The 27,932-nt window shown below is 43.1% G+C and overlaps 1 protein-coding gene across 1 annotated transcript; it reads right to left on the bottom strand.

Moving 5' to 3' along the window:
• Positions 1-175: 175 nt before the first annotated feature.
• On the bottom strand, positions 176-27,932 carry fam131c (family with sequence similarity 131 member C). The gene is made up of 7 exons (XM_068017366.1): positions 27,911-27,932; positions 24,036-24,157; positions 16,790-16,828; positions 15,182-15,275; positions 7,318-7,500; positions 4,156-4,266; positions 176-546 (listed from the first exon to the last, which is right to left on the bottom strand). The coding sequence occupies exons 1-7, from the start codon at positions 27,930-27,932 to the stop codon at positions 197-199; spliced, it is 921 nt and encodes a 306-aa protein (XP_067873467.1). The 3' UTR covers positions 176-196.

Genomic DNA, 27,932 nt, shown 5'->3' with positions numbered 1-27,932 from the left:
TGGGACAATGGGGCCATTTGTAGGGTCCCATTTTTCAGTCATCCCATACCTCAATGAACACACACACACACACACCCACACACAGTTAAAATGGAATAAAACAATGCCAATTCAGTTTCCGTTTCAGATTTAGCAAAGGAAACGCTAAATACCCTTGTCCAAGAGTACAGTTTCTGATCTTAATTTCTTCTTCCGTCTAATTATAAAATACATCATCTTCAATGAGTGAGCTGCTGTTGCTGGAGTGTGAGTGGTGCGCGTGACTGCCAGTGCTCTGTCGCAGTGTTCTGTGCAATTCCGCCCCACAGGAAGTGGCTTCTGGAGGAGACAAGTAGTTAGGAGGGTCATGAGTCAGTGAGATTCCTGTGAGAGATGCATTCTGGGAAGGACGTACAGTCGCCATGTCTGTTTGCACTGGTTCGCCAGCTAAGCAGGCTAAATATGATGAGACAGGAGTTATGACAGTGCAGGGACCTTCGGCATTCAAAGAGTAAAAGCCTTGCGATCCACTGGGAGACTGATCTTCAAGATAAATTTCGTCTGTATCTGAAACAAAGAAAACGAGTATTAAACTAGCATTGCTTTCCAAAGGATTATAAATGAGGACCTCATTGAGTACCAGCCTGCATATGAAAAGTTTAAATATTCACACGCTTTTCATCTTCAAAAATATTTTGCTGTTACAGTAGGTACGCCAGTGTTAACGGGATTTGTCCACTGGATGGTAAAACCAAAAGGATAAGCAACCAATGTGTTTTTTAAAAAACGGGAAATCTCACTTAGCCTCTTCTAATTGCAAGCAGTTGCATCCGGAATCTCATCACTAAGAGAATCACACTTTAACTAGGCATGAACAGCTGAAACTACTTAAAGATCTGCCTTTGCCCGAAATCAACACAGTCTTTTCAATTGGTAAGTACCTAAAACTATCTAAAATAGACAGTGCACTTGATTGGTTATAAACAGTGTGTTTGTAATTGACATCTATGGTAATGGTAAATGGTTTTCACCATTTGTCCGATATTGGCGGCTGCCTGTGATAAAGGTGAACGGTGCAAGTGGTGGGGACAGTATTTGTGAAGAGGATTAGTATGTGTGAAGTCTTCAGATCTTTAAAAACAATTTGGTGCAAATTGCCCAGTGCTAACAGTACACGGGGAAGCCCAATCTCAGGAAGAGGGTCTCAAAAAGGCATTAAGCCCACTATTTGCATTTGCAAAGAGCCTAACACCCATTTCAGGCATAGGCCTTGAATGCCTGTACTGGAGCATTTACAAATATGCCACATGCATATTGGGTGAGGTGTCAGCAAATTTCTAGGGCAAGTATTTCTTGAATCATTAAGATGGTCCTGGGGAAAATTGATGTACAGAGAGATTTGGGTGTTCAGGTCCATTCAACGCAGGTCAATAGAGTGGTCAAGAAGGCATACGGCATGCTTTCCTTCATCGGACGGGGTATTGAGTACAAGAGTTGGCAGGTCATGTTACAGTTGTATAGGACTTTGGTTCGGCCACATTTGGAATACTGCGTGCAGTTCTGGTCGCCACATTACCAAAAGGATGTGGATGCTTTGGAGAGGGTGCAGAGGAGGTTCACCAGGATGTTGCCTGGTATGGAGGGCGCTAGCTATGAAGAGAGGTTGAGTAGATTAGGATTATTTTCATTAGAAAGACGGAGGTTGAGGGGGGACCTGATTGAGGTGTACAAAATCATGAGAGGTATAGACAGGGTGGATAGCAAGAAGCTTTTTCCCCAGAGTGGGGGATTCAATTACAAGGGGACACGAGTTCAAAGTGAAAGGGGAAAGGTTTAGGGGGGATTTTCTTTGGAAAGTTCTTTACGCAGAGGGTGGTGGGTGCATGGAACGCATTACCAGCGGAGGTGGTAGACGCGGGCACGATAGCGTCTTTTAAGATGTATCTAGACAGATACATGAATGGGCAGGAAGCAAAGAGATACAGACCCTTAGAAAATGGGCGACAGGTTTAGATAGAGGATTTGGATCGGCGTAGGCTTGGAGGGCCGAAGGGCCTGTTCCTGTGCTGCAATTTTCTTTGTTCTTTGTTCTTTGTATCGTTTTATAATTATACAGACAGAATGTTCTGCAATGTTGTGCTGTATGTGATCATTGGGAAATTTATCACTGTGGCTTAATCACAGAATCGTATTCGTTCTGCACCCACTGCACACTATCAGTATAGTTTAGATTGATCACCAGGTGTAATCTCAGTTTTTGAATCTGTTACCATGGCATTGCAGATAGCTGGTGCCCCACATGCTCTTCTACTCCTGGGCTTATTAAGCCCAATATTCTGGGTCATTTTCCAGGTTATTTTGACCTGAACATAAATTGAAACTAACTGCTTACTGCTAATCTCCCCACAAGATACAATCCTGCAAGGCTTGCAGGATGGATGAGTGTGATGTGTGAAATATGCATGTTAATGGAGGAATGAAGATCATCCTACCAACTACATAATCCATCTTTCTTTTAGTTCTTCATACTGACACACTAGAAGGGACCATAAATGGACTACACGCTTAGGTGGAGAAGTAACCCAAGGCCAGGTACCTCCTCACATGAGGAAGGAAAAAATCAGATTATGGATTCTCCACTGGGCCTTTTGATGGTTAAGCACAAGTCCTGTTGGCAAGCTAATGTCCACTCTGATAGTAGAGGCTGTATGGGTATCAGTGGCATATTGGGAATTTTGTTGAATCATTTAGAGCGTAGTCTTTACTTTGATTAAGTTGGTAACTTCCTGTGATTGCTGCACTCAAGAATCTGAGAAGGGAACATTGAATTCAAGCTAAATGGTTAACATTTGGACGGCACAGTGGCGCAGTGGTTAGCACCGCAGCCTCACAGCTCCAGCGACCCGGGTTCAATTCTGGGTACTGCCTGTGTGGAGTTTGCAAGTTCTCCCTGTGTCTGCATGGGTTTCCTCCGGGTGCTCCGGTTTCCTCCCACAAGCCAAAAGACTTGCAGGTTGATAGGTAAATTGGCCATTATAAATTGCCCCTAGTATAGGTAGGTGGTAGGGAAATATAGGGACAGGTGGGGATGTGGTAGGAATATGGAATTAGTGTAGGATTAGTATAAATGGGTGGTTGATGGTCGGCATAGACTCCGTGGGCCGAAGGGCCTGTTTCAGTGCTGTATCTCTAACTAACTAACTAACTAAACCATTTTATACATAGGGACAGTAAATATAAAAGCAAGGAAGTCAGGCTGAACTGGTGCAAAACATTAGGCCACTCTTGGAATACTGCATACGGTTCTGGACATCGCATTGTCGGAAGAATATTAGAGCCATGGAAAGGGTACAGCTCAATAGCAGGATTGAGAGGATATAGTTATGAGGAAAGCCTTACAAGTGTGGCATTTTCATCAGAAAAGAGATCTAGAGATGATCTAATTGAGTAATAAAGAGGAAAGTTAGGAATGCTTATCACAATTGGCTATTGGGGCAGACACTGTTGCATTTCAGAGGTAATTAGATAAATATATGAAAAGGAAGATTATAAAAGGAATAGATCAAGAAAATAGGATTTGAGTAGAAGGCTGCACTTGAAGAGTTAGTAACAACACAGGCAATGGGCTCAACAACAAAGGCTCAATAGCCTTCTGTGCTGTAATTTCTAATGAACTCATCATATGATTACAGTCAGTTCAGTAACCTGGGAGGTTGTTTGTGCATGAATATCGTCCATGTTGGAAGGATAGACTGAGCAACAACAAACTGGGGCTGTTCAGTCTCAAAGAGAGGAATCAGAGGGGACCTTATAGAAGTATATAAGATAATTAATGGGATAAAGAAAGTTAACCCGGAAGAATACTTTTAGAAACACCAGGGTAGCAAGATAACATGACTTAGGTTTAAGGTTGTGAAAGGAAAATTTAGGACAGTTAGGAAATATTTCTTCAGAGAACAATCAACAGCTGGACTAGGTTACAAGGAAGGATGGTTGAAACCAGATCACTGGAGTCATTTAAGAAACAGCAAGATTTTGTAATACAAAAACCTTTGGAAGGTTTAGATCAAAGGACTGGAGGGCCTTTTCATCCAAACCTTATAATGATATTTATGCTACAGATGATAGATGGATAATAAACAGAGGAAGGAATAAGAAAAAAAAACTTTGACCTACTGAGGTAGTCAACTGTGTTGCTCGGACTACTGCCACCAACCACTTCTTCTGTGTCCAGAGAGGACCAAGCACTCAGTGTTGCTTCAGTAATGGCAAACTGTTCAGCAACACCTATTTAAAAAGAAATGGACCGAATTAGCCAATTAATATTAAAGAACATAATTAAAAAGAGTATCAGAATCAAGCCCAATAATTGACAGGAAACAAGCCTATTTTAATTAGACCAAGAGGGATGGCACTGGGTAAACCCTAGTGTCTCTGAACAGAAATTAGTATCACCTTAATTGGATACCACTAATAAAGGAACCTAATTCAAGGTCCAATCAAACAGAAAGAAGCATAACGTGAAACTAAATTAGGATATTGTGGTTGTGGTCAATTACACAATTAATTTTCTGGGGTGCCCACCAGTTGCAGAAGGTAGGACCCTGCTATTAGCCTCGTGGAGCTTTTAATCTTGAAATTTGTAATCTTTCCTATTTGTAAAATGCACATCTGCACCTGATAAACTTGTCAGTAATTGTTTAGGTAAACCCCGTAGATTTGTTACGTCTCTCTCCACTTTCAAAAGCCCTCTCAAAACCTTTCTCTTCAGACACCCTTTCTATTATTTTCTGTAATTCTTCTCCCAATTTCTGCTTGCTGTCCAAAACTTCTCCACCCTGCAAAGTGCCTTGGAACATTTTGTTGTAGGGGTGATTTTCAACAACATCCCAAGGCACTTCACAGGTGAATTATAAAACAAAATATGACACCGAGCCACATAAGGAGATATTAGGGCAGTTGACCAAAAACTTGGTTTAAGGAGGTAGGTTTTAAGGAGTAACTGAAAGGAGGAAAGCACTCTACAGAGACGGAAAGATTTAAGGAGGGAATTCCTTAAAGCCTTGGCAGCCACCAATGATTGAGCGGTTAAAATCAGGGATGCTCAAGAGGCTAGAATTAGAGGAGTGCAGATATCGTGTAGGGTTATGGGCTGGAGGAGATTACAGAGATAAGGAGGGGCGAGGCCATGGAGGGATTTGAAAACAAGGGTGTGAATTTTAAAATTGAGGCATTACTTAACTGGGAGCCAGTGTAGGTCAGCAAGCACAGGAGTGCTGGATGAATGGGACTTGGTGTGAGTTAGGACACGGCCAGCACAGTTTTGGGTGAGGTTAAGTTTATGGAGGGTAGTACATGGGATGCTTGCCAGGATTGCATTAGAATAGTCAAGTCTAGAGGAAACGGGCATGGATGGGGTTTCAGCAGCTGGGGCAGGGACAGAGTGGGCCAATATTAGAAAGACAGAAGTAAGCAGTCTTAATGATGGCACAGATATGTGCTCGGAAGCTCAGCTCGGGGTGAAATATATCATTAAAGCTCCAAACAGTCTAATTCAGCCTCAGACAGTTGCCAAGAAGAGGGATGGAGTTAGTTGCTTGGGAACAGAGCATGTGGCGGGGAGCGAAGACAATAGCTTCAGGCCTCCCAATATTTATTTTCTGGTTTAATGCATCTGGTTGCATGCATAGAACACATTGGGGAATTGCAAACCCCCAGCGTGTAAATTTCCATCCATTAAAATCACGAGCTGGTGAAGCGCAATCTTTTTCTATGTGCCCCTAGCGTAGAGTGGGAGCACTGGAACAGAGTATCTCTCCTTTTGTAAGTGCAAATCCTTACTGTTGTTTACTCATTAGGTTTCACTAGGGGGAGCCAATTAATCATCTATTGTCTAGTTATATTAACCCTTTAGCAATGCCACAGAGACCTGATAGTTATTTTTTGCAGAAAAGAAGTACAATCTAAGTCATGCCCAAATACTTTCTGATTTCTGTCTCTATTCTGCTGGGGAACCACTCTTCCTCCTCTGCAATGACTTTGTTTCAATAGTCCAGGACTTAAAGCTCTTGCGGAATTGGTGTGCCTCTTTGGCTATGGCTGAATTTCCATCCAACACACGGACATACCCCTGACCCAGGTGATCTGCTGTTGTCAGGGTTATCTAAGTTTTTTTGGTGGGGTTTCTAACATCCTCCAAGGAATCAGCCAGTAGCCTGTGGCAGGCCAACGACTTCTGAGCTGCTGGTGAAACCTAATTGTATTTGTATTTATTTGAAATGTTTTATGCACAGGTTTCCTGGCTTTCAAAATTGTAAGTCCAATGTCAGAGCTGGTCTCCAGCAACGTTCCTGATGTCCAGCGTGGCTGTAGATCAAATAATGGAAAATACATTGGATCATATATTTCAACCATTTAAAAATTTCAATGTGTTTGCCAGGATATGAGCTGCTGTATTGAATATTGTTGTATGTCATTGATAGCATTTAAGATGTTAGGGCGAGCTTTGTTCGCAGAACTCTCGGAGTCTGTATAGGTCTAAACAATAACTCATTTATTGCATTTACCCAACTATATACACTCTCCTTAAGCACGTCTTGCTCGCACCTCTTATGACGCTTCTTGCTTCTTCCAAGCCTATTACCCATGTGACTATTGCATCATCATCCCTAGTGGGAGGGGTTATTCTCACTGTCTCAAACATTAACCCTTTCAGACCCTTATACTACAAATATCACCTGTTAATTCCTGCAGGACATCCAATTTTCAGACCTAGCTCCACCCAAAAATTGGTGGGGTGCGGATGGGAGACCAAAGTCAATATTTCCTTGTATATGATGGGTTTTTAAAAAAATCTGGGTTGGACTTTTGTGCTTCTGTGTTCACCAACACAGATTTTCTGCATTGAATTGGTAATTGTGAGGTGGCAAGCACAGAAGCAGAAAACCGTGGCCTTGGCCACTTCCAGGTGGTATAGACAGCCTGAACATCATTATCATAACACAGCACAGCACATCACTGGTTTACATATGTTACATTTTAGATCAGTGGATCAACAGTGAATCACAGTTGAAACTGTGCAGCAGCAGATTCATACAACTTGGGTTTACATCAGTTTTCAATTCTTTGACAATCCTATATCAGCATATACTGCTACTTGAAAATTCAATGACCCAAAGGATCGAATAGGGACAGAGGGAAGATGGGGACTATCTCTCCCATATTGATTGGTAGATATTTGGCTTAGAACTACTGGTGTAACTGATTACTTTATTTCCATCTCAGTGTATCTTGAGTGGGACACAACATCAAACACAATTTCACTTCTGCCCATCTTACCTGCGGCGAAACGAGCTTCCTTCAGTTCATCGGTGAGATTGGAGTAATGGACTTCATCCATCGGACAAGTATTACATCCTCTACGCTGGGCACCCCAACCCTTCCATTCAATTAGATGAGCCACTCGCCCACGTGCCATAGCCGTTGGCTTTGTAATGTGATCTTTTACAGTCTGAACCAGACCTGCAATAGAAAATCAATGTAACACTTTACTACCATGGCAAAATGAATCCATATATTTCATTACATGCTTGAAAAAATAACTATCTGAATTTTAAATGGTGGGTATTATAAATGAGATTTAAAGTAAGGACTCTCATCACAGACCACAATCCTCTCAATCACAACTCTTCCAATCACAGCTCCTTCATTACAGTCTTCTCCATTTGCACCATACTCCATTTGTAGTTCCCTCCACTTGTCAGCCCTCTGTTTGTTGTCCTACTCTTTAATGAAACTAATAGGAAATTATTTCAATTAACCCTTTTGTTTCCATTAGCATTTTTCAGCAAAAGTAATGTTAGCCATCAACAAGTTAATTTTCGCTGTGCTGAACTTAGAGGAGGACAGGAAGTATTGTTACACATTCCAAGGGAATAGCAATAGCAGTCAAACTTACAACAGTAAAAGAAAAAGACTTGCAGTTATATAACACCGTATCCTGTTGTGGTTCTCCCAACAGCAATGCTGAGTCGAGGCAATTCCGTACCCCCTCAGTGCTGTACCGAAGTGTCAGTCTGCATTATGCCCTTAAATCAGGAATGGGGCTTGAACCACAACCTACTGTCATTGGAAATTATAGTTGGAAAATTGTGTGCTATATGCATCTGATATGTAATACACTCGGGCACAGCTCTTTGCCACTGTTCAAAGTCAGAAAATTACACTTGAAGTGCCATGATCAAGTTTGTGTGGATTTATTTTGCTCATGGACATAAAATGACACCAATTGCAAATAGTTTAGATCACATGGGCTTGTTTCACTCCAAAAATGAATTTGAGAGAGGATCGACTTCTCTCAACTAGGTGAATTTTATCAATGCTTTGCTCTACTTAGTAGCATGCAGATTGATGATTTATCTCCTCTGGGCTGTTTCCAATGAGCCCTGTGTGGATTTGGACTCCATTGTTATGAAGACACTAGACAAGCAGACAGAATGCAGTGAGGTTTGGACACAGGCCTGCAGCCCTGAGCTCAACCAGTAACTAAACATTTAGAGAAGAGAGGAACATTTTTATAAATTTGCATTTTGAATTCACATCTGATTTAGGAAAAACTTGCTTTGGGCCATTAGGGACACACTTCTCCCTATTGGACCATCAAAGAATTGGACACATCCCTTCTCTGCTGAACAGTTACATATAATAATACAAAGCTAAAAAGACACAGGTAAAAAGTGCTAAACTCAATCCTAAAATTCTGGCTTTTTCCACTGTGACGCTCACACAAGGATCAGTTATAGACTATAAAAATGAATCGATGAACTAAACTCCAAAAAATGGACACATTTTGCTGCAGACAAGATGAAGTAAGAGGTCAGGTGACCCCTCCAGTACTGCAAATATACATCATGACTGTTGGAGACTACGCTCATCATCACATCTGGACTAGTCTTGGGGAAGATACATTAAAATGTTAAACACGCCTTCAATGCTAAATGGCTCCTATCTTCAGGAATTGGGCTGACAAAGACCTTCACAGGCAGAGCGACTCCAGATGCAAAGCCACGATCTTAGATGGGAAATAACACCACTTTATCAAGATAAGCCACATTCAAACTCCATTGTGCAACAATGACCACAGGTTCAAAGACACCAGGGGAGATCATCCATGGTCACCCGACTGAAACCTCAACCTGTTCAGGGTTTTTCTTAAAAAAGAGATTTCTCCAAAAGACAGTCAGAGAGGCAGAGAGAGAGAGAAAGCCTGGAGCTAAGAGATCCATTCCAGTTAAGAAGAGGACCCTGCCTGCAGAGGTGACCTTGAAAACTCCCCATCTGAGAAATGTTAATAAGATTGTCCACAGACTTTGAGTCTTAAGCAAAGCAGTCTATAATACTTCAGTAAACCAAGAAAAGAAATATCAGACCTGCAACGCTGCTAACAATCCCTCTTGGAGCATCAAGAAGGTTTCAAAGTGAACTCTTTTTACAACAATCGGACTTAAATGCATTCTGTCCTCTAATCTCTATCTTTTCTTGTGTATGTAGACGTGTGCATGAGTGAGTGGGTGAGGTTGCGAGTATTTTTCGCTATTGTTAAATAAATAGTTATCTTTCTTTTTTAACCTATGAGAAACTCTGTTGTTTTTCTGTTTATTTTACCACTAAAACACTCAGGGACTAAAACAACATTTTAAAAAACACTGTCTACGGTCAGGTGAGAGGTGAAAAATGGAAGTCACTTACACTAATTCTCATCTGTCCATGACGCCACTCGTGGTGCTGTAGACACTGATTTCTGAATTTCATGGCACTTATAGCCACGGGTGGTCAATAAGGAGATTGTACTAGGCCTGTAATTGTTGGTTACCTTCCTCCTCTGCATATTTGCATCGATGATTTAAAAAGGTTTCGGTCAAGCTGCAAGTTGTCTTAACTCTGCCAGCTGTTTCAAATTGATTACCAAATCATTTTACATGAGTCCCAGTTAATTATTCTTCAGTCAAGAAAATCGTGTGCTCCTCATTCTGGACAATTTCACTGGATTGAATCTTTACCAAAAGCATGTGAGATTCAAAGCCAGACCTAAGGAATGACCCGTCATACTCCTGAATCCAGTGCTCCTTGTTATGGTGCAGTGTAGACACCCCACACTTCATCAACATCATCTCTCAATCTCACACACAGTTGCACCCTGACTTCTTTGCCTCCTCCTCCTTTGCCAACTATCCACATATGGCTTAAGTTTTAATATATACAATGACACTGTTAAATATCATTGTTCAGTTAACGGACAGAAAACAGGAGTAGGAATGTATGTGCCGTTTTTGAGTTGTCAGGCTATAACTGGCGGGGTACTGCAAGAATCAGTGCTTCGATGTCAACTATTTACAATCTATATCAATCACTTAGATGAGGAGACGATGTATAATGTGTCTAAGTTTGCTGATGATACAAAGTTAGCTGGGAAAGTAAGCTGTGAGGAGAACACAAAAGATAGAAATTTTGGACCCTGCCAACGTCAGGAATGGAGCGGGCAGCCAATTAGGCTCATTAAGAGCCTTGTTCAGAGCAGTCAAAGGAGGTCAACTGAGATTTTCCAGTCAGCCTCCAGCTTCCCACCACAATGGTGGCAGTTTAACTGCCTGGATGTGGGCAACCAGCAGCAGGCTGGGAGTGGCCAGTGCTTCAGGCAGACCTAGATGCTCTCCCTGCCTGCCGGGGTGCAGGTGCAGCCAAAGGCCAATCTGTGGAGGGGCCTGCTTTTTCGATTTGTTCTTTGAAATTTTTAGCAAGTTGGTGAGAGGGCACCTTCATGTTGAAGCATCCTCTCAGTTACTTACCCTTTACTGCAGCCTGCTGCTGTTTTCAAGCTGCAAGGCCTCTGATAAGCCCTCCAGCTTTGAGAGCCCTAACTGGACAGCAACCTGTCAAAATCCCAGGGCACTGACTGTTTCTGCCTGGGGGCAGGTTTGGGACCCGGAAACAGACCCAACTCCTATTCCAGCCTTTGAAGCAAAAATTCAGCCCAAAGGGATTTTGGCAGGTTCAGTAAGCAAGTGGGCAAGACATGCCAGAGGGAAGATAATGTGGAGAACTGTGAAGTTATCGAATTGGGAGGAAAAATAGAAAAGAAGATTTATTTTTTAAATGGTGAGAAACTGGGAAATGTTGGTATTCAGAGGGGCCATGTCTTAGTTATTTAAAGTACTAAGAGCGAGGGAGTGGGACTGACTGAGTAGCTCCGTGGAGAGCCGGCATGGACTCGATGGGCCGAATGACTCTATGGCTCTATGAAACATAGAAAGTCAACGTGCAGGTACAGCAAGCAATTTGGAAAGCAAATAGTATGTTAACCTTTATTACAAAGGGATTGGAGTATAAAAATATAAGAGTAAACTGCAATTATATAGGGCCTTGGTGAGAATACACCTGGAGTACGATGTACAGTGAGGAGAGTCTGAGTAGACCAGGCCTATATTCCTTATAGTTTAGAAGAATGAGAGGTGATCTCATTGAAACATATAAAATTCTTAGGGGGCTTGACAGGGTAGATACTGAGAGGATGTTTCCCCGGGCTGAGGAGTCTTGAACTACGGGGGGTCACAGTCTCAGAATAAGGCGTTTAGGACTGAGACGAAGAGAAATTTCTTCAGTAAAAAGATAGTGATCTTCGGAATTCTCTACCCCAAAGAGCTGGGATTCTCAGGCATTGAGAGTATTCAGGACAGAGATCAATAGATTTTTGGATATTAAGGGAATCAAGGGATATGGGGATAGGACAGGAAGTAGAAGATCAGCCATTACCTTATTGAATGGTGGAGCAGCCTCGAGGGGCTGACTGACCTACTGCTGCTCCTATTTCTTATGTTCTTATGATCAGACTCACAGCTAAACACTTTGAGAATGAAATCACTTCAATATCACATCCTGTGGATTCTGCTGTTGCCTTGTACATTCACGAGCAGTGCTGTCAATGCTGTCAATCTCCAATGAGACAATTTCAGCATATTAAATCTGTGAGACTGCTCCTGCAAGGGAACTGAGTTGCTCAATGAGCTAGTCCATAACCCTTTCACCTCAATACTTTGCATCACATGAACGCACCTTAAATGGGTCTGTGAATTACATGCATAATTGTTGTCTGGCATTCCTGTGATCGTTCAAAAATGCTGGTGATTGGAATTCCTGCCTTGGTTAGTTGGGCATGTATTTATTGCATGTATGCTCCTCCCCCAACCCCCATCTCCTGAGACAGTGCCTTGTAATTATAGGTGTATCTATATATGTGTAATTGTATGTAATTGGGTGCAGCAAAAATCCTTATATATTTACAGTCATCTGTGTGATATTTGAAAATGCTGGTGATTACACATAGTGCACAGACTACTCCTGTAATTTACATTTAACATAACCTTGCTCACTTCACTCCTATAACTGCAGACATAGAATGATACAACACAGAAGGAGGCCATTCAGTCCATTGTGCCTGTGCTGGCTCTTTGAAAGAGCTATCCAATTAGTCCCACTCCCTTGCCCTTTCCCCATAGCGCTGCAGAACTTTTCCCTTTCAACTACTTATCAAATTCCCTTCGGGAAGTTATTATTGAATCTGCTTCCACCTCCCTTTCAGGCATATTCCAGATCATAACCACTCGCTTCAGCAGTTTGGGGTTTGGACTCTGCATTCAGTCCCACTGAATTGGTCTGGATTTGTGCAGCCGGCGGGCCTCCCAGCGCTGGGCCGCAAACGTGTGGGAAACCCTGCCTACACCTTTTTGAGCACCCCCAGTGTGATCCTCCATTGTTCTGGAAGTGAAGTTTCTGGCACCGGGATCTCCGTCCCTTTAAAGACGGGGATCCCGCCTCCAAGAGCTACTGGGAGCAGTGGCCACTGCCAGTATTGCAGAGGCCTTGGACCCAGGCCCAGCGCTGGAACCCTGGATCTCAGATAAGTGAGGTGGTGTTGCTGGGGCCAGTCTGGAAGGCCCTGCAGAGGGGGTGTGGGGGGAGGACGGTCCATGGAGGTTGAGGTTTTGCCTGCGGGAATCCTCCATGGGCCAGAGATTGCCCATGGATTAGGGACTCCCCCTGCCCCCTCCCCCCAACCGGACCACAGGGAGGGTGCCTCGTTAAATTCCAGTGGTGGGGGAAGAGGCCCTTAAGTGGCTGTCAATAGGCCAATTAAGGGCCTCAATTGACCTCTTAAGGAGGGGTGGGGGGGGGGTGGTGATGAAGGCTGTCGTTGGCCTATCCCGCCTTCAGCAAAATGGTTTGGCAATGGACTCTCTGTCCCCCGCCTCCTGTCGCGATTCTATGGGCACCCCAGCATGAGGGGGGACAATAAACTTCAACCCAATGGATTGTCCACACTCATCACAGCTAATGCAATGCTACATCATCGCCTTGTTTCTCAAATGATGTTCTATGCCGTCTGCATGCTTTCAAATAAGTTTTTTCATTTCATTCTGTTGCTTGATGTTGAAAAAACAAATGGCAGTCTCAATGTTACTTCATATTACACTTCTGTCCTTCCTCAGTGAGGAGCCATTTGGTAAGGTAATTTGCAACAAGCCGTACAGACCAGAAGATTCCAAGTTTGCTTCCTGGCTTGTGTGTAGTTAGGTGATCATGGCCAGAGAAGCTGAGGTGTATAACTGGCCTCTGTCCCTGGGCTAGGGATGGTTAAAAAAAAAAGCTGCCAGCTCCTGATTGTTTTTCACTGAACACTGTTGGAAAGGGCATGGGTGTGAACATTGGTTGAGAACAAGATCATGCTCAGCTGTAATACCACCCCATGGTTAAACAGCGTGCCACAGTCCCTAATGAAAGGTCACAGACCTGAAACGTTAACTTTGCTTCTTTCTCCATAGATGCTGCCAGACCTGCTGAGTATTTCCAGCACTTTTTGTTTTTATGCCACAGTCCCTGTTCAGATTCACACATGAAGGATGGTCACTTGGGAGAGGTATTAGAAGGCCATTGAGCTCAGTGCAGTTATATCTCAGCAAGAGTCAGCACCTTCAGGAGACAAGGGAGTGAAGAGTTTACCCTAGGTTGCACCCCTTTTTTTGGCCTATTGAAAATGATGGGGTGAATTTTAACCCCCCGGGTCAGATGCTAAAATTTTAAAAATCTCAAACCGGCTCCCAGGAGGTGGGTTCGCAATTTAAATATTTTAATGAGGCTGCAGCCTCTGATTTAACCTGCTTTGCAGGTTTAACAGTGGCTAGCTGGGTTTTCCAGGCCTCGGGAAAACTGGTAGATGAAGCGAGGTCAGCTTCGGGGCGAAGGTAAGTGCTCTTCCAGCGCTGCCTATGGGCCAGGAGGAGCAGGAGATCCCCCCCCTTCCCCCGGCTCACCAAGCTTCACCCCGCGTACAAAGACACCCGGAGATCAAAATAGCACCCCACCCAGGGGCTGAGATCGGACCACTGCACCCCTCGCAGGATTCCAGTGGCAGCTACAGGCTCCCTACCTGTTGCTGCAGCCTGCTCCAAAGTGCTCTCCATCTGACTGGAAGCCAAGCCTGTCAATTAGGCTGACTTCCAGATTCCCTTCTGGAACTCCAACTCCCACCTATGCACCCCGCCCTGTCAATATAGGGGCCCATGTGTGGGTGCATAGTACATCCCCACATTAGTAGGCAGGTGCATACAAATGCAGGAATTATGTCATATGTGTTATTCCTTTATTAATGCCCTGAGCATTTCTGGGCTGACGGGATGCATGTTGGCTCCTGGAATCAGAGGCAGCTAAGTTGTTGAAGACCATTGGTTTCCCTACTGTAATAGATTACAATGGGCTAATCACAATGGGCTAGCTGGCCTATTGTGAAAAGCTGGTACATTTTTTGGGCCATCTCTTTCACTTTTTAAGCCAGCCTATTCATGCTGTGGCCAACCCCCTGTCTACTCTTCTGAGGTGGGCACCCAGTTGCATCAGTTCTGATGTATACATCTCCCCACTTTTTATAAATGACCTGGCCCCCAAGAATGCCCACAGACGGAAAGCTCCACCTACCATTTGTTTGATGGCTCAGTAGGCCTTCAAGAAGTCCAGGGCCCCGGTTTGTGGTTAGATCATGCAAAGAGTAAACTCCTTGCAGACAAAGTAACATTCCACACGGTAAAGACTGAGTGGAAGAGGTTTAAGATCAATTCTGCCCAGGACTGCTTAGAAACAATTTATATTAACTTACCAACCAGTGACGACCTTGCAAGTGCAGTAATGTCATAGCCATTCAGAGTCTGCTTAGAGCCAGAAAAAATTACATTTGTGCTTCCAAAGCAGTTCTAAATTCCAAAGAAAAGAAGAATTTAAAACATTGCCAAATAACCAATTAAATTTCAGTTAACAAGTGAGATACAAAAGTGTCTAAATGTCACTTCAGACAGATTACTAATGAGCTGTTATATACAGTGAGGCTACGTCCCAGGCGTAGGAAATCTTGCAATAGCACATGACTACTTTAAGATGTGGCATGTCTTTATGATGTAGATGATTCTTATTACAACTTGCCTTGGAACCCATGCAAACATCGTATATGAACCCTGACATCCCTCTGTGACATATTGCAGGGTGCAATGTGGAGGCTTTAGGTATGTCAGGGTTAGGGGCTGAAAGAGCTCAGATTATTTCCTGCAAATTTTTCCCCTTTTCTTCCCTTTGCTGGTTGGGCTAATTTTCCAAGGGAGCTGCCATCTCTCCTGTGCTTCATTGATTCTTCAAGCCCAAACCTAAATGACTTTTGTGACCAAAACTGTTTGGCAGCAGAGGACATCACAGCAGAGTCTAGTTCTGTTCTCACACTACATTCACCTATGTCGTTTTGAACAGGGGTCACTGGATAACAAACAGGACTAGGAATCCTGCCTGATTTTTCTCCCCTGCTTTGCTCTAAGATGTTCAAACCAATTGTAACTGAGATCAGCTCTCCCATCCTCACTGTGGGCTCAACAGTCTCCTATTGTGATTCCAGTGCAGTAACGTTAGTGCAGTAACACGTCTTAATTCAAAACTATGGAACGCCTCACCATCAGACTTCCCGTTTTCCTAAAATCTACAAGTTTTTAAAGAAAGACTTGCATTTATAGGGTGCTTTTCACAACCTAAGGACATCCCAGCCAATGAAGTACTTTTGAAGTGCAGTCACTGTTGTAATGCACAAAAGACAGCAGCCAATTTGCACACAGCAAGCTCCCACAAACAGCAATGTGATAATTACAGGTAATCTGTTTTTTAGTGAAGTTGCTTGAGGGATAAATATTGGCCAGGACAACGGGGAGAATGCCTCTGCTTCGAATAGTGCCATGGGATGTTTTATGTCCACAAGGCAGAACAGATAGGGTCTTGGTTTAACATTTCATCTGAAAGATCGTACCTCTGACAGTGCAGCACTACATCAGTACTGCATTGGAGTGGCAGCCTGGATTTTGTGGAGTGGGACTTGAACCTTCTGACTCGGAGGCAAGAGTACTACCCATTGGACTTTGGCTGACACCTGGCAAAGCTCAGGCTTGGCATCATTTAACCACTACTCATTGATTCATCTTATTTTCAATCCTCTTATCTACCTTGGCGCTGTCCCCTACCCTAGGCCTTGCCAGCTTAACCTATGTTCCTGGCATAATTAAAAATACTGACTAGAACTGAACCCTGGAACATGCTGCACTCTGGAGCTCTGCACTCTTATCAGACAGTGCATTTAGGATCAGGAGGCTCCGGGTCAGTTTGTTTCTTTTCCCTAAATGCAGTCCTGCATTTAACCATGTTTAGGACAGTACCATACCATGAAAGCGATACTGACCTGTATGATGGGGTCCCAGCAGAAATCTGTCCTGTCTTGCTGAAACATAATCAATCAAAAGAAAGTATGAATTCAACAGTGGAATTATAGTTATTCATAGAATGGTTACAGCACAGAAGGAGGCCATGTGGCCCATCGTTACCATGTTGGCTCTCTTCAAGAGCAACTTAACTAGTCCCACAGCCCCGCCCTTTCCCCATAGCCCTGCTGATTTTGTCTCCTCAAGTGCTTATCCAGTTCCCTATGATATGATTGCTCTTCTCAAGAGCATCCTATAGGACAAAGAAAATGCTTTCATATTTTGCATGGGTGCCATACACATTAGAGAAACTGGAGAGAAATGGGTGCCGTAGAAGATGATATTACAGTACTTTTAATCCTAATAGACTTAGAGTGCACATGTGTGTGTTTGTTTTGATGCAGGTCAAAAAGTCAAAAAGTTTCATTCCCTTTTGCAACCTTCACTATGCTAACTCTTGCTCAGGTCCAATTCCACTAGTATCAGAAGCTCTCTCTACATCAACCAAACAGCCATTTTTAATGTGTGAGTTTGCACTGTGGATGTGGGCAGGGTATTTAGCCATCGCAACAGAGCTCAGTGCTTTCTTACCCAAAATCCACACACTCACAATTTCTACCAGGGGCCACTGGATAGTAATTTGGACCAAATGCCCTGGCTGTCCAGAGGTGCTGAGGTGACTGTAGTGCCCAATTTTCTATCCCAGCTAAGACTGACAAACAGCATGGAGTGGCAATTGAACCTCATCTTCCTGGCTTGTAAAATTTAATCCTTTTTTACAACTGGAGACGAATTACAGAAATCAGAGATCAAGCTTTGAATTGCCAGCATTTTTGGGATAATGGAAATATTTCATGACTGATATTCAGTTGGGCCAGGAAATTCCTCAGAGCGGCTCTCATTCTGCCACTGCTATTTTAATGGAAGTGTAACATAGATCCCGTTTGTTCGCCTAAATGGTGTTTCCATCACACTTCAGGCAACAGTAGAGCAGAGAGCTAGGAGAGACTGTGCATTAAGTCAAAGATGGAAGACTGCAGAGTACAATAAGTATACAAGACTGGAGGAGGTAGCAGAGGCTGCATGGAGCATAGCCATGGGAAGATTTTTAGGTGAGGACAAGTATTTTAAATGCAATGAGCTAGGAAGACAATGTAGGCTGATTATGATAGGGTGATTAGTAAATGGGATTTTGTGTGGAATAAGCTGCTGGCAGGGCATAGCTGAGGTATTAAATGAATACTTTGCTCCTGTCTTTACCAAGGAAGAAGATGCAACCCAGGCAATGGTGAAAGAGGAGGTAATTCAAGCACTAGAAGGGTTTAAAATTGATAAGAAGGATGAAAGTGGATAAGGCACCAGGACCGGATGAGATACATCCAAGGATACTGAGGGAAGTAAGAATGGAAATTGTGGAGGCACTGGCCATATTTATTCAGTCTTCAGTCCAGGGGACTGGAGAATTGCAAACGTTACATCCTTGTTCAAAAAAGAGTGGAAAGTTAAGCCCAGCAACTGCAGGCCAGTCAGTTTAATTTCAGTGGTGGGGTAATGTCTAGAAAGAATAATTCGAAACAAAATTAATAGTCACATGGACAAATGTGGGTTAATTAAAGAAAGCCAGCATGAATTTCTTAAGGGAAAGTCATGTTTAACTAACTTGGAGTTTTTTGAAGAGGTAACAGGGAGGGTTGATGAGGCCAATGCAGTTGATGCAGTGTACATGGACTTCCAAAAGGTGTTTGATACAGTGCCACACAACAACTTGTGAGAAAAGTTATAGCTCATGGAATAAAAGGGACAGTAGCAACATGGATATGAAATTGGCTGAATGACAGGAAACAAAGAGTAATGGTTAATGGATGCTTGTCAGGCTGAAGGAAGGTTTGTAGTGGAATTCCCCAGGGGTCAGTGTTGGGACCCTTGCTGATATATATTAATGATCTAGACCAGGGTTGTCCAACCTTTTCGCATGGGGGGGAAGGCCACATTACAATTTTTGTCTTCCATAGGGAGCCAGTGAGACAATTTCGAAAAGATCAAGGTATTAAAAATTTATCTTACCATTAACCAAAACAACAACAAATGTACATTTTTGTGAAGAAGCTTTAAATGAGACGACTTAATTTATTAACTTACTTTCTCTCCACTATGTTGGACACTGATTTAGTGAGATACCTGGCAGTTTTTTGTTTGCACAAGTAGTCAATGTCTGTCCACTTGTAGTGGTGCGGAGTATTTCAGATAGATGTCCATTTGTCAGCAGTGATCTTGATCACTCTCTCTCCCTCTCTCTCTGTCTCTCTCTTTCTCTCCCTGTATTTCCCCGATCTGAAAGAAGGAGCCAGTGGAAAATTTCTCATCTCCAGTCACGGACCCCTGGTGAGGATGAGGAACGGCCCAGGTACAGTTTACATCTGCAGGCCGGATGGAAACCTTTGGCGGGCCAGATTCTGGCCCACGGGCTGTATGTTGGACAACCCTGACCTAGACCTTGGTGTACAGGGCACAATTTCAAAGTTTCCGATGATATGAAACTTGGAACAATTGTGAACTGTGAGGAGGATGTGTAGAACTTCAAAAGGACCTAGAAAAGTTGGTGGAATGAGCAGACAGGTGGCAGATGAAGTTCAATGCAACGTGGCTGAGAGGTGATTTGATAGAGGTATTCAAAATCATGAGGGGTCTGGATGGAGTAGATAGGGAGAGACTGTTCATACTTGTGAAAAGATCTTAAATGAGAAGGGACAGATTTAAAGTGATTGGCAAAAGCGACATGTGGAAAAACTTTTTCACACATCGAGTGGTTAAGGTCTGGAATGCACTGCCTGAGAATGTGGTGGAGACAGGTTCAATCGGGGCTTTCAAAAGGGAATTAGACTGTTATCTGAAAAGGAAGAATGTGTAGGGTTACGGCGAGAAGGTGGAGGAGCCAGTGCAGACCACGATGGGCCGAATGGTCTCCTTGTGCACTGTAACAATTCTGTGATTCAGCGAGTTCTGGATTAATTGAAGTTTATGGAGGTTGTAGCTTTAGTGGTCAGTGAGGAGAGTGTTTGTAAAGTCGAGGCTGGTCGTGACAGTGGCATCAATAAGGGTTTCAGTGGCAATGGGGAGGAAGTAGGGTTGGAAATGCGTTACTATATATTGGGTGTGGAAGTTGGCAGTTTTAGTAGTGGATGAAATGCAGGGTTTGAAGATCAATTCAGGGTCTAGTCAGACAAACAGGTTGAGTTTGAACAGGTATCCAGGAAAGGGAATAGGATTGGAGTTAACAAGCAGAGATTCTAGCTGGGCCCAAAAAAAATTGCTTTGGTGAACTGCGATAGTTCTAGCTGATCTAGAACTTGAAGTTGAACAGATAGAACAGCAACAACTGTGAAATCAAGGGTGGTGATAGAGAGATGAAGCTAGGCCTTGTCAGCAGACACATGAAAACTGACCTCGTTTGTACAGATAATTTTGCTTTGGGGCAAAACCATTATAGGAGAGGTGTAGGCTCTGTTGGGACAGTAAAGAATGGAAGCAGATGAGAGCAATGCCATTGACGTGGAGCACAGGGGTGGAGGTAGCAGAGGACAATAGGATGATTAATTGTGTTGAAAGCTGCATAAATGTTGAAGAGAACAAGAATGCACTGTAGTCACAAACTCTCAGATTGTTGGTGACTTTGACCAGGGAGGTTTCAGTGTTGTGGACTAGACAGAAAGACTGACAGTAGTATAATGAGTTCTTTTATGTTGTCAGATGCAACATAAATGAGATGCGTGGAGTCCAGTTGGTTGAAGATCTCTAACAGGTTTATTAACAGCTAACATGTATATACAGTACAGAGCTAACTGTTTACAGAACCTTACTCTGGGTGTTACAGTTGCAGGGTGACTCTGGCTCTGAGTCACATGACTGCATCCTGGTGTTTGGCTCATTAGCATACTAAGATCTTAAAGGGGCATCACTCTTAAAGGCAATCATACAACACCCCCTTTCTTTGCTAAGATAAGTCTCGTATGCGAAAAGTAAAAACATATAAAATTAGATAACATCAAAATTATTTACATAGGTATAGATATTGTGAAATTTACAAGTGTAGAGGCTCAAAACTCCATATATCGTCTCGGTGGTTTGACAACTCTTGCTCGGGAAATTTGCATCTCATCTATTGCACTTCTTTCTGAAGTTTCTCCCTCTCTGCATTCAGTTTCTGTTGCTCTGTCTTCAGCTTGCTAGCATACTGTGTTGCTTTTCTCAAGATGACCACTTTTGAGGCCTTGTCATTCTTGGAAAGTTCTGGCACCTCATCTTGAAGATCCAACAGTCAATGCTTCAACTCGTTCCTCCTCAGCCTGTTCCAGACATTGCGTGTCCTTCACCTCTCCTCATTCTCTGCGTCTGAAGGCTTGGGGCTCAAGGTCGAGGACTTGTTGGGGGAGGAGTACTTGGCCTCATGGCAGTCCCTGTCTGTTCTGGCTCGTGTTGGTGCTGGCAGTTCTCTGGATAGCAGAAGTAAAGGCGCAGCATTGTTGTGCTGTTGCTGGGTTTTCAGACTGCACCGTTTGATGTTGGCCAGGGTCTGTGAGCGGATTCCAGTCCTTGGAGATTTCCCCTTGGCAATGCTCCCCACTGCCAGCTTTTGCTTCTCAGTAGTGACAAAGTTAATCTCGTCTTCTGAGTTGCTAGAGCGCGAGGAAATGCTGCCTGTTGACAAAGAACTTTCACCATCTGAGTTTGGATCTTCATTCGGTTGGTGTGGCATCTCTGAGAAGGGGCCGAATCTTTAAAAAACCAGAACCACTGAGATCCTGGAGGGACTATGACTCAATGCGGCTACCCTTGGTCTCTTCTCCTATAATGGATACCTTAGTGACCTCGTGGCTGGCTGTGATGTTGAGGTCCCTATACGCTGGTGATCATGCAACTGCTGGTCCACTCGCATCTATAAGGTAGAATGTTTGTAGTTTCCATGCAACTTGCCATAGCTGTGTTGTATTATTAGTTTGCCACTGCAAGGAATGTGTGACCTGTTGTATGCAGATAACTTGACAGTTGTTGGTTGTATCATTGATTTCCAATGACTCTGGTACATATCTTTGGAGATTCAGACTGGTAGGATATTTGCACTAGTGGCGATGTCAATCTTGATGCTGAGTGTTTGTTTGCCAGCTTTCGTTGGGCACAAGATGTTAATAGTGGCGAAAGCTTCCAGTTGTTTGAGTTCATCAACATGATGTGTCAGGTTCACAATGCGGCATGCCTGTTTGTCTTCTTGATGAGAATTACTCCTCGTTGAGTCTTGTCTCAAGTCAATTTTGCTGTGGACTGCGTATATCGGCTTGTGTTTACGCAGGTCTCTGGCGCTGTCCTTGCTGCTGTTACCCCGTTGCTATGCCTATCTTCTGTTTGTCTGTGTCCTGCTGTGGCTTCTGGCCATGCCTTTGGAGCCAGATTTCTTGCATAGGTGGGCCCAGTGTCCTTTTGCACTGCACGCCTTGTACAGGTCATGAAATGCGGGGCAATTTCGCCGTGAGTGGGACAGACCACACTTATCACACAGCTTACTTGCTCTTTTCTACCTGGTTATGCTGCCAATACTGTTGGCTACACCTAGTGCTTGCAGGTGCTGTTGTCCAGCTACAGTGGCTTTGTATTTCCTGCCATCTTCCAGCAGCGCATCAATGCTGTGACCTTTCTTCTTCCCCCAAGAGGCCTTTCTGAAAGGCTTCAATGGGTGTCGATACAATTACTAGCTCCATTATTTGGTCCAACAGCTCAGTTTCTGAGGTTGCATTTGTTGCCCTTACTACGGCATCTACTGAGACAAACTTGTCTATTGATTCCTGTGGCTGTTGCCTGTAGGATTTCAATTCTAGACAGAGAATTCTAAAATTTACTCGTAATCACAGTTGATCTTCTAGCACTTTCTATTGCGGGATCCTTCTGGTCCATGTAAGATAGCCCCGAGGTGTTGATCCTGTGGAATCCCTCATTTCCAAATGCTATTAGTATTTTTACAGCCTGTTTTTCTGGTTCTACAATTATTTGGTCTGTGAAGAATAACTGCATTCTTTGTTTGAACAGTTGGAACTTGGATAGGATATCCAAGGCCTTCCAGTTCATACTGGGAAATTTGGTATCCATATTTCTGCTGTTCTTTTGCTTTAAAAAGGGTTTTAATACATGTTCTATGACTCTGCACTGTTTTCCCTTTGAGAGACTCTCTGTTATTTATACTAGCTGCTTTGATTGACAGGAGCAGGTGTTTGCTAGTGCTGTGTGTTTATCTTGCTTCCTACACTTAAGCCTGTTCTACTTGCAAAGCTGTTCAATAGACAGCTCAATGGGGGTTTTTTCAGAGATTTCTGTACTTCACACTCAAGTAGTTTTATTGTTTTTTTTACTGTGGCTTTGTGAATGGAAGCTCTTATTCATGAACAGTTTAATGTGTTTTTAAACTTTGGCTGTGTGGATGAAGGCTCTGCAGTGATCTGGGTTTTCCTGCATTTTTTTAACAGAAGCCTCCTGTAATGGCACTGACCTCGATCAGCTCGGGAAAGGAATCAGGTCTTCCCCGTTTTTTTTTCTACAGAGCTTTTGAAAAAAAACGTTCTTTTGAAGGACTTCAAAGCTTTTTTTTAAAAAGAGTATCCCTCGCCTATCTGCACAATGACTCACCCGATTTACTTGCAGCCTGTCGTTCAGTGCTCTGTCTTCTACAGCTTGAATAAGTTCTTCTATTTTCACTGTTTGAACCCGTATTTTTCTTGAACTTTCTCTCTCCTGGTTGTAGGAAAGGTCGGTTTCAGAGCTGTGGTTTTCAACCTTACACTTTGTCTTCTCACTACTGCTGCCACCATATAATGAGTTCTTTTATGTTGTCTGATGCAATATAAGTGAGATGCATGGAGTCCAGTTGGTTGAAGGTCTCTTAACAGGTTTATTAACATCTGACAAGTATATACAGTACAGAGCTAACTATTTACATAACCTTACACTAGGTGTGACAATTGCAGGGTGACTCTGGCTCGAAGTCACATGACTGCATCCTGGTACTTGCCTCATTAGCATACTAAGATCTTAAAGGGACATCACTCTTAAAGGCAATAATACAACAAGTAGGATTTCAAGTAGAGAATTGAGTAGCAACCACAGAGGAAGGCCATTTTGTAAATGGAAGATTAGGGGTAATTTTTTTAATTGATTATTTTGTGTGATGTCGCAGGGGATCATTACCTTACAGACTTCGTGATCAGCAGTTGGTGGAGGTTCTTTCTTCTCCTGAGCGACTGCATTACTTGTAATCTGAGGGACATCGCTGGCTTTGGAGGGACTTTCATAAGTATTTGTGAGAATTTCTGAAGATATTAAATAATGAAAAATATTGATAGAAGTGCAAGCAATGCATGCACCAGTGACAAATAATGAACTTTACAATAAAAGATTTATCATCTAAAACACAATCATTTTCTAGTCTCTAATTGCTCCCTGTTCCAATCCTATCCCCCTATTTTATATCAATGCAACAGTGATGCTGTAAATTTTCCTCTCGTGTTCTTCCTAAGCTCCAAATACACCATCCTACATGTCTTTCAATCCTCGCTGTGTTGAAATAAAGACTCAATACATCATCTCCTGCTCCAACAGATTCTTTCCCCAGACTTCGAAACCATGGAAGTACATATGAACATACGACATACATATTAGGAACAGGACTAGACTATTCGTCCCCTTGTGCCTGCTCCGCCATTCAACAAGATCATGGCTGATCTGATTGTAACCTCAACTCCACATTCCCGCCTACTCCCAATCACCTTTCACCTCTTGCTTATCAAGGACCCATCTACCGCTGCCTTAAAAATATTCAAAGACTCTACTTCCACCGTCTTTTCAGGAAGAGAGGTCCAAAGACTCATGACCCTCTGAGAGAAAAAAATTCTTCTCATCTCTGTCTTAAATGAGCGACCCCTTATTTTTAAACAGTGACCCCTAGTTCTAGATTCTCCCACAAAAGGAAACATCCTTTCCACATCCACCCTGTCAAGACCCCTCAGGATCTTATATGTTTCAATCAAGTCGCCACTTACTCTTCTAAACTCCAGCAGATACTAGTCTAGCCTCTCCAACTTTTCCTCATAAGACAACCCACCCATCCCAGGTATTAGTCTAGTAAACCTTCTCTGAACTGCTTCCAACGCATTTACATCCTTCCTTAAATAAGGAGACCAATACCGTACATAGTACACCAGTTGTGGTCTGACCAATGCCTTGTATAGCTGAAGCATAACCTTTCGTATTCAAAAGTCCTCACTATGTTCCGAATTCACATCCTTACAGAACCTATAGGCTTTTAAAAACCAGAGTGTGGTGTCACCTAATCACCACTTCCTGATTTACTTAATCTCTCCCACTCTTTTTGACCTTAGAAGCAACCCGTCCTGATAGACTATGACCTTCACATTTGTATCTCAATTGAAAAAAACCATCACTGGCATTTGTCTTGGCCAGTGACCTGAAGTGCCGGGTGTTGCAGCTGTAGCTTTATCTTGCGCTCAGTTATACCGAGTCAGTCACATCTCAATAATGGCTTAATATCTGATCACAGCTTTTACTGTTGCACTGTTTCATCGAACAAAGTAGTTGATCTCAAGTACTGGGTGAGAGCTGATGGATGAAGGATACAAACTTGTAAAATTAATTAATAATATTTGCGTGATTTCCTCACTTTTCTGAATGGAATATGGTTCCATGTGGGGCAGCCATATTGTATTTCCACCAACTGGCAACTCTTCATATGTTGGCACAGACAGTGGATTGTTGGCATTGATTCCCCAAAGTTAAAATATCTTGCCTGTCACATAAACTAGCTGGGAAGAACTTGGGTACCAAAATTCAAATGCTTTAAAGACCCAATTTAAGAAGTAGAATGCCGTTATTTTGTGTTTGGTCAATACAGAACACATTCTTCCCTGTACATTTGTTGCTTTCCCTTTGTTCTGTGAGTCCATTCTAATTTTTTCTTTCAAAATCTGTTTCTGCGGCTGAAATTATGGTGGCGACACACTCCAAGAAGAAAAGAAAGCCCAGACACAGCAGCACATAAACTCCCCAGATCCTGCACAGATCAACCACTGACTCCTTCAGTCAGATGCCTGAAAATCTCCACAAAGGAGATTAGGTTTGTCATTTTAGATACCTGTTGGTTGCCTTAAACAAAAAGTACATAGAGTGACTTGGCTTCCAACTTTTCTGTGTCGTATAAGATTTGGGTAAGATACATTTGCCTTTTACTGGTGATAATAGTAGATGTATTGTACTGTACTCTAATTTAGATTTGCGTGAGTGATAATGGTTTTTGTCTTGCACGTAACTGGGGATATGGTGAGATTTTATCATCAGTTGTTTTCAACTTGTCAAGAGGAGGGTTAATTAGTGTAACTTAAACCAGCTCTCCCAATCTTTAAAGTCGACATGCATGATTAACAGCAGGCCATTCAATAGAGGAAGATCACAGTTGAGTTTGTTCCTGTTCTCATTCAAAACACTTTCCAACATGGGTCATTAGATAAATATGAAGAGTGGGAACCCTGACCGATTGTTCCCCTTCAAAACCAAGGGCTGCAGAGGCCAGTCATAGCATCAAGAACTGAGCCTGGGACCTTCTGCCTGATAATGATTCAGTACAAGGTGGTGCAGTTACCTATCATGTTATTGGCATTTACTTCTAGCAGTAGATGGTATTCCTGAGAAGACATCACATAGCTCCGGTGTCTCATCACAGGGTGAAATTGGACATGGCCAGGGATGCAAAACAGGCAATATTCAGTTCTATTGACTATCAGGTGAGGCCTATAACAGTTGACATTCTGTTTACATTCTCCCATGCCCAATTCCAAGATCTTCTATGGTCCACCATTTTGTGGTAATCCTCAGCCTCCCCACTCTTTCTTCACTCACCCTCTCTTACTTTGCTCTTGTCACTCCTTCTGGCCCCTCTCTGCCACAGTTCACCCAGTCTCTTATCTTCATCCTAGTTACTCGCTCCCCAGTCTTCTCCTCACTCACTTTTCCCTCTTTCCTCGCTCCCTTCACTTTCCTCACTCACTGTCCCTGTCCCTCTCTCCACACTCATTCTTCTCTCTCTTTTCACTCTCCTTCACTCGCTTGCTCTCCCTACCCTTGACTATCTCTACCTTCGCTCCCTTCAACTTGTTACTGGGTCATTACAGCTGCAGATCCATTTTCCTTGATCCCTTTGCATACTGGATCTTTCAGCCTCGAAATTTCTCCCTTTCATTTCCCAGTCCTTTGATTGCCGGGTGAGTGGACTAGTAATACAGAGAGCGTGAGCTCAAGTCCCAGCATGGCAATTTGAGAATTTGAATTCAGTTTTAAAAATTTGGAAATAAAAATCCGGTATCTGTAAAAGTGACCTCAAAGCTGCCGAACTGTTGTAAAAATCCAACTGGCTCACCCATGTCCCTTAAAGAAACAAACCTGCCGGCCTTGTGACTCCAGTCCAACCCAAATTAGTTGACCCTTAACAGCCCTCTGAAGTGGCCTAACAAGCCACTCAATTGTTCCAAATGGCGACATTTAGGGAAACTAGAGATGGGCAATAAATGTCAGCCTTACCAATGATGATGACTGCTGCTTGCACCCCCGTGGCTTCCCATTTGATTCGGTTTTCAAGGATGACAATAGAACCTCACAGCATTGCGCACTCTTCAACTACAATTACAGGATATTAAATTACTGCAGATTTAAAAAGCCAAGAAAATGCGGCTGTGCATTTCTAGAATATTCCAACAAACCTGTACTGAATGTAGTATTAGGCGTCCTTGTTTTTAATGCTCAGTGCAGTTCTCTGAAACAAAGACCTGACACCAGCAGCGAGGTCCTGTTCCATTGGTACATGTAACCATAGCAACAACAAACCAGATTGATTTAATCCACCATATAGCACGGAGTCTCCTTGCAATTCCACGGCAGCTATTTAACAGCACAACTAAAGTGGGCGGGGGGGTGGGGGGGGGGTGGAATTTAACCAGACAACAAGGGGTGCAGTCTGATTTGGGAATAAGTGGTTATTTGTCATAATCTAGACTCACCTCTGGAGATGCAGCAACCCAT

This window comes from Heterodontus francisci, chromosome 37 (assembly GCF_036365525.1).
Source record: "Heterodontus francisci isolate sHetFra1 chromosome 37, sHetFra1.hap1, whole genome shotgun sequence".
Lineage (NCBI taxonomy): Eukaryota > Metazoa > Chordata > Chondrichthyes > Heterodontiformes > Heterodontidae > Heterodontus > Heterodontus francisci.
This window is presented reverse-complemented; position numbering and strand designations above follow the sequence as displayed.

What these genes read in the sequence shown, in the direction of transcription:
- fam131c (XM_068017366.1), bottom strand. Translation starts at nt 27,932, where the DNA reads ATGGGTTGCTGCATCTCCAGAG. An exon ending in GGGTTGCTGCATCTCCAGAG is followed by an intron (nt 24,158 to 27,910) that starts GTGAGTCTAGAT and finishes TAATATCTTCAG; the next exon opens with AAATTCTCACAAATACTTAT. An exon ending in GGAAGCTCGTTTCGCCGCAG is followed by an intron (nt 4,267 to 7,317) that starts GTAAGATGGGCA and finishes CTTTTTAAATAG; the next exon opens with GTGTTGCTGAACAGTTTGCC.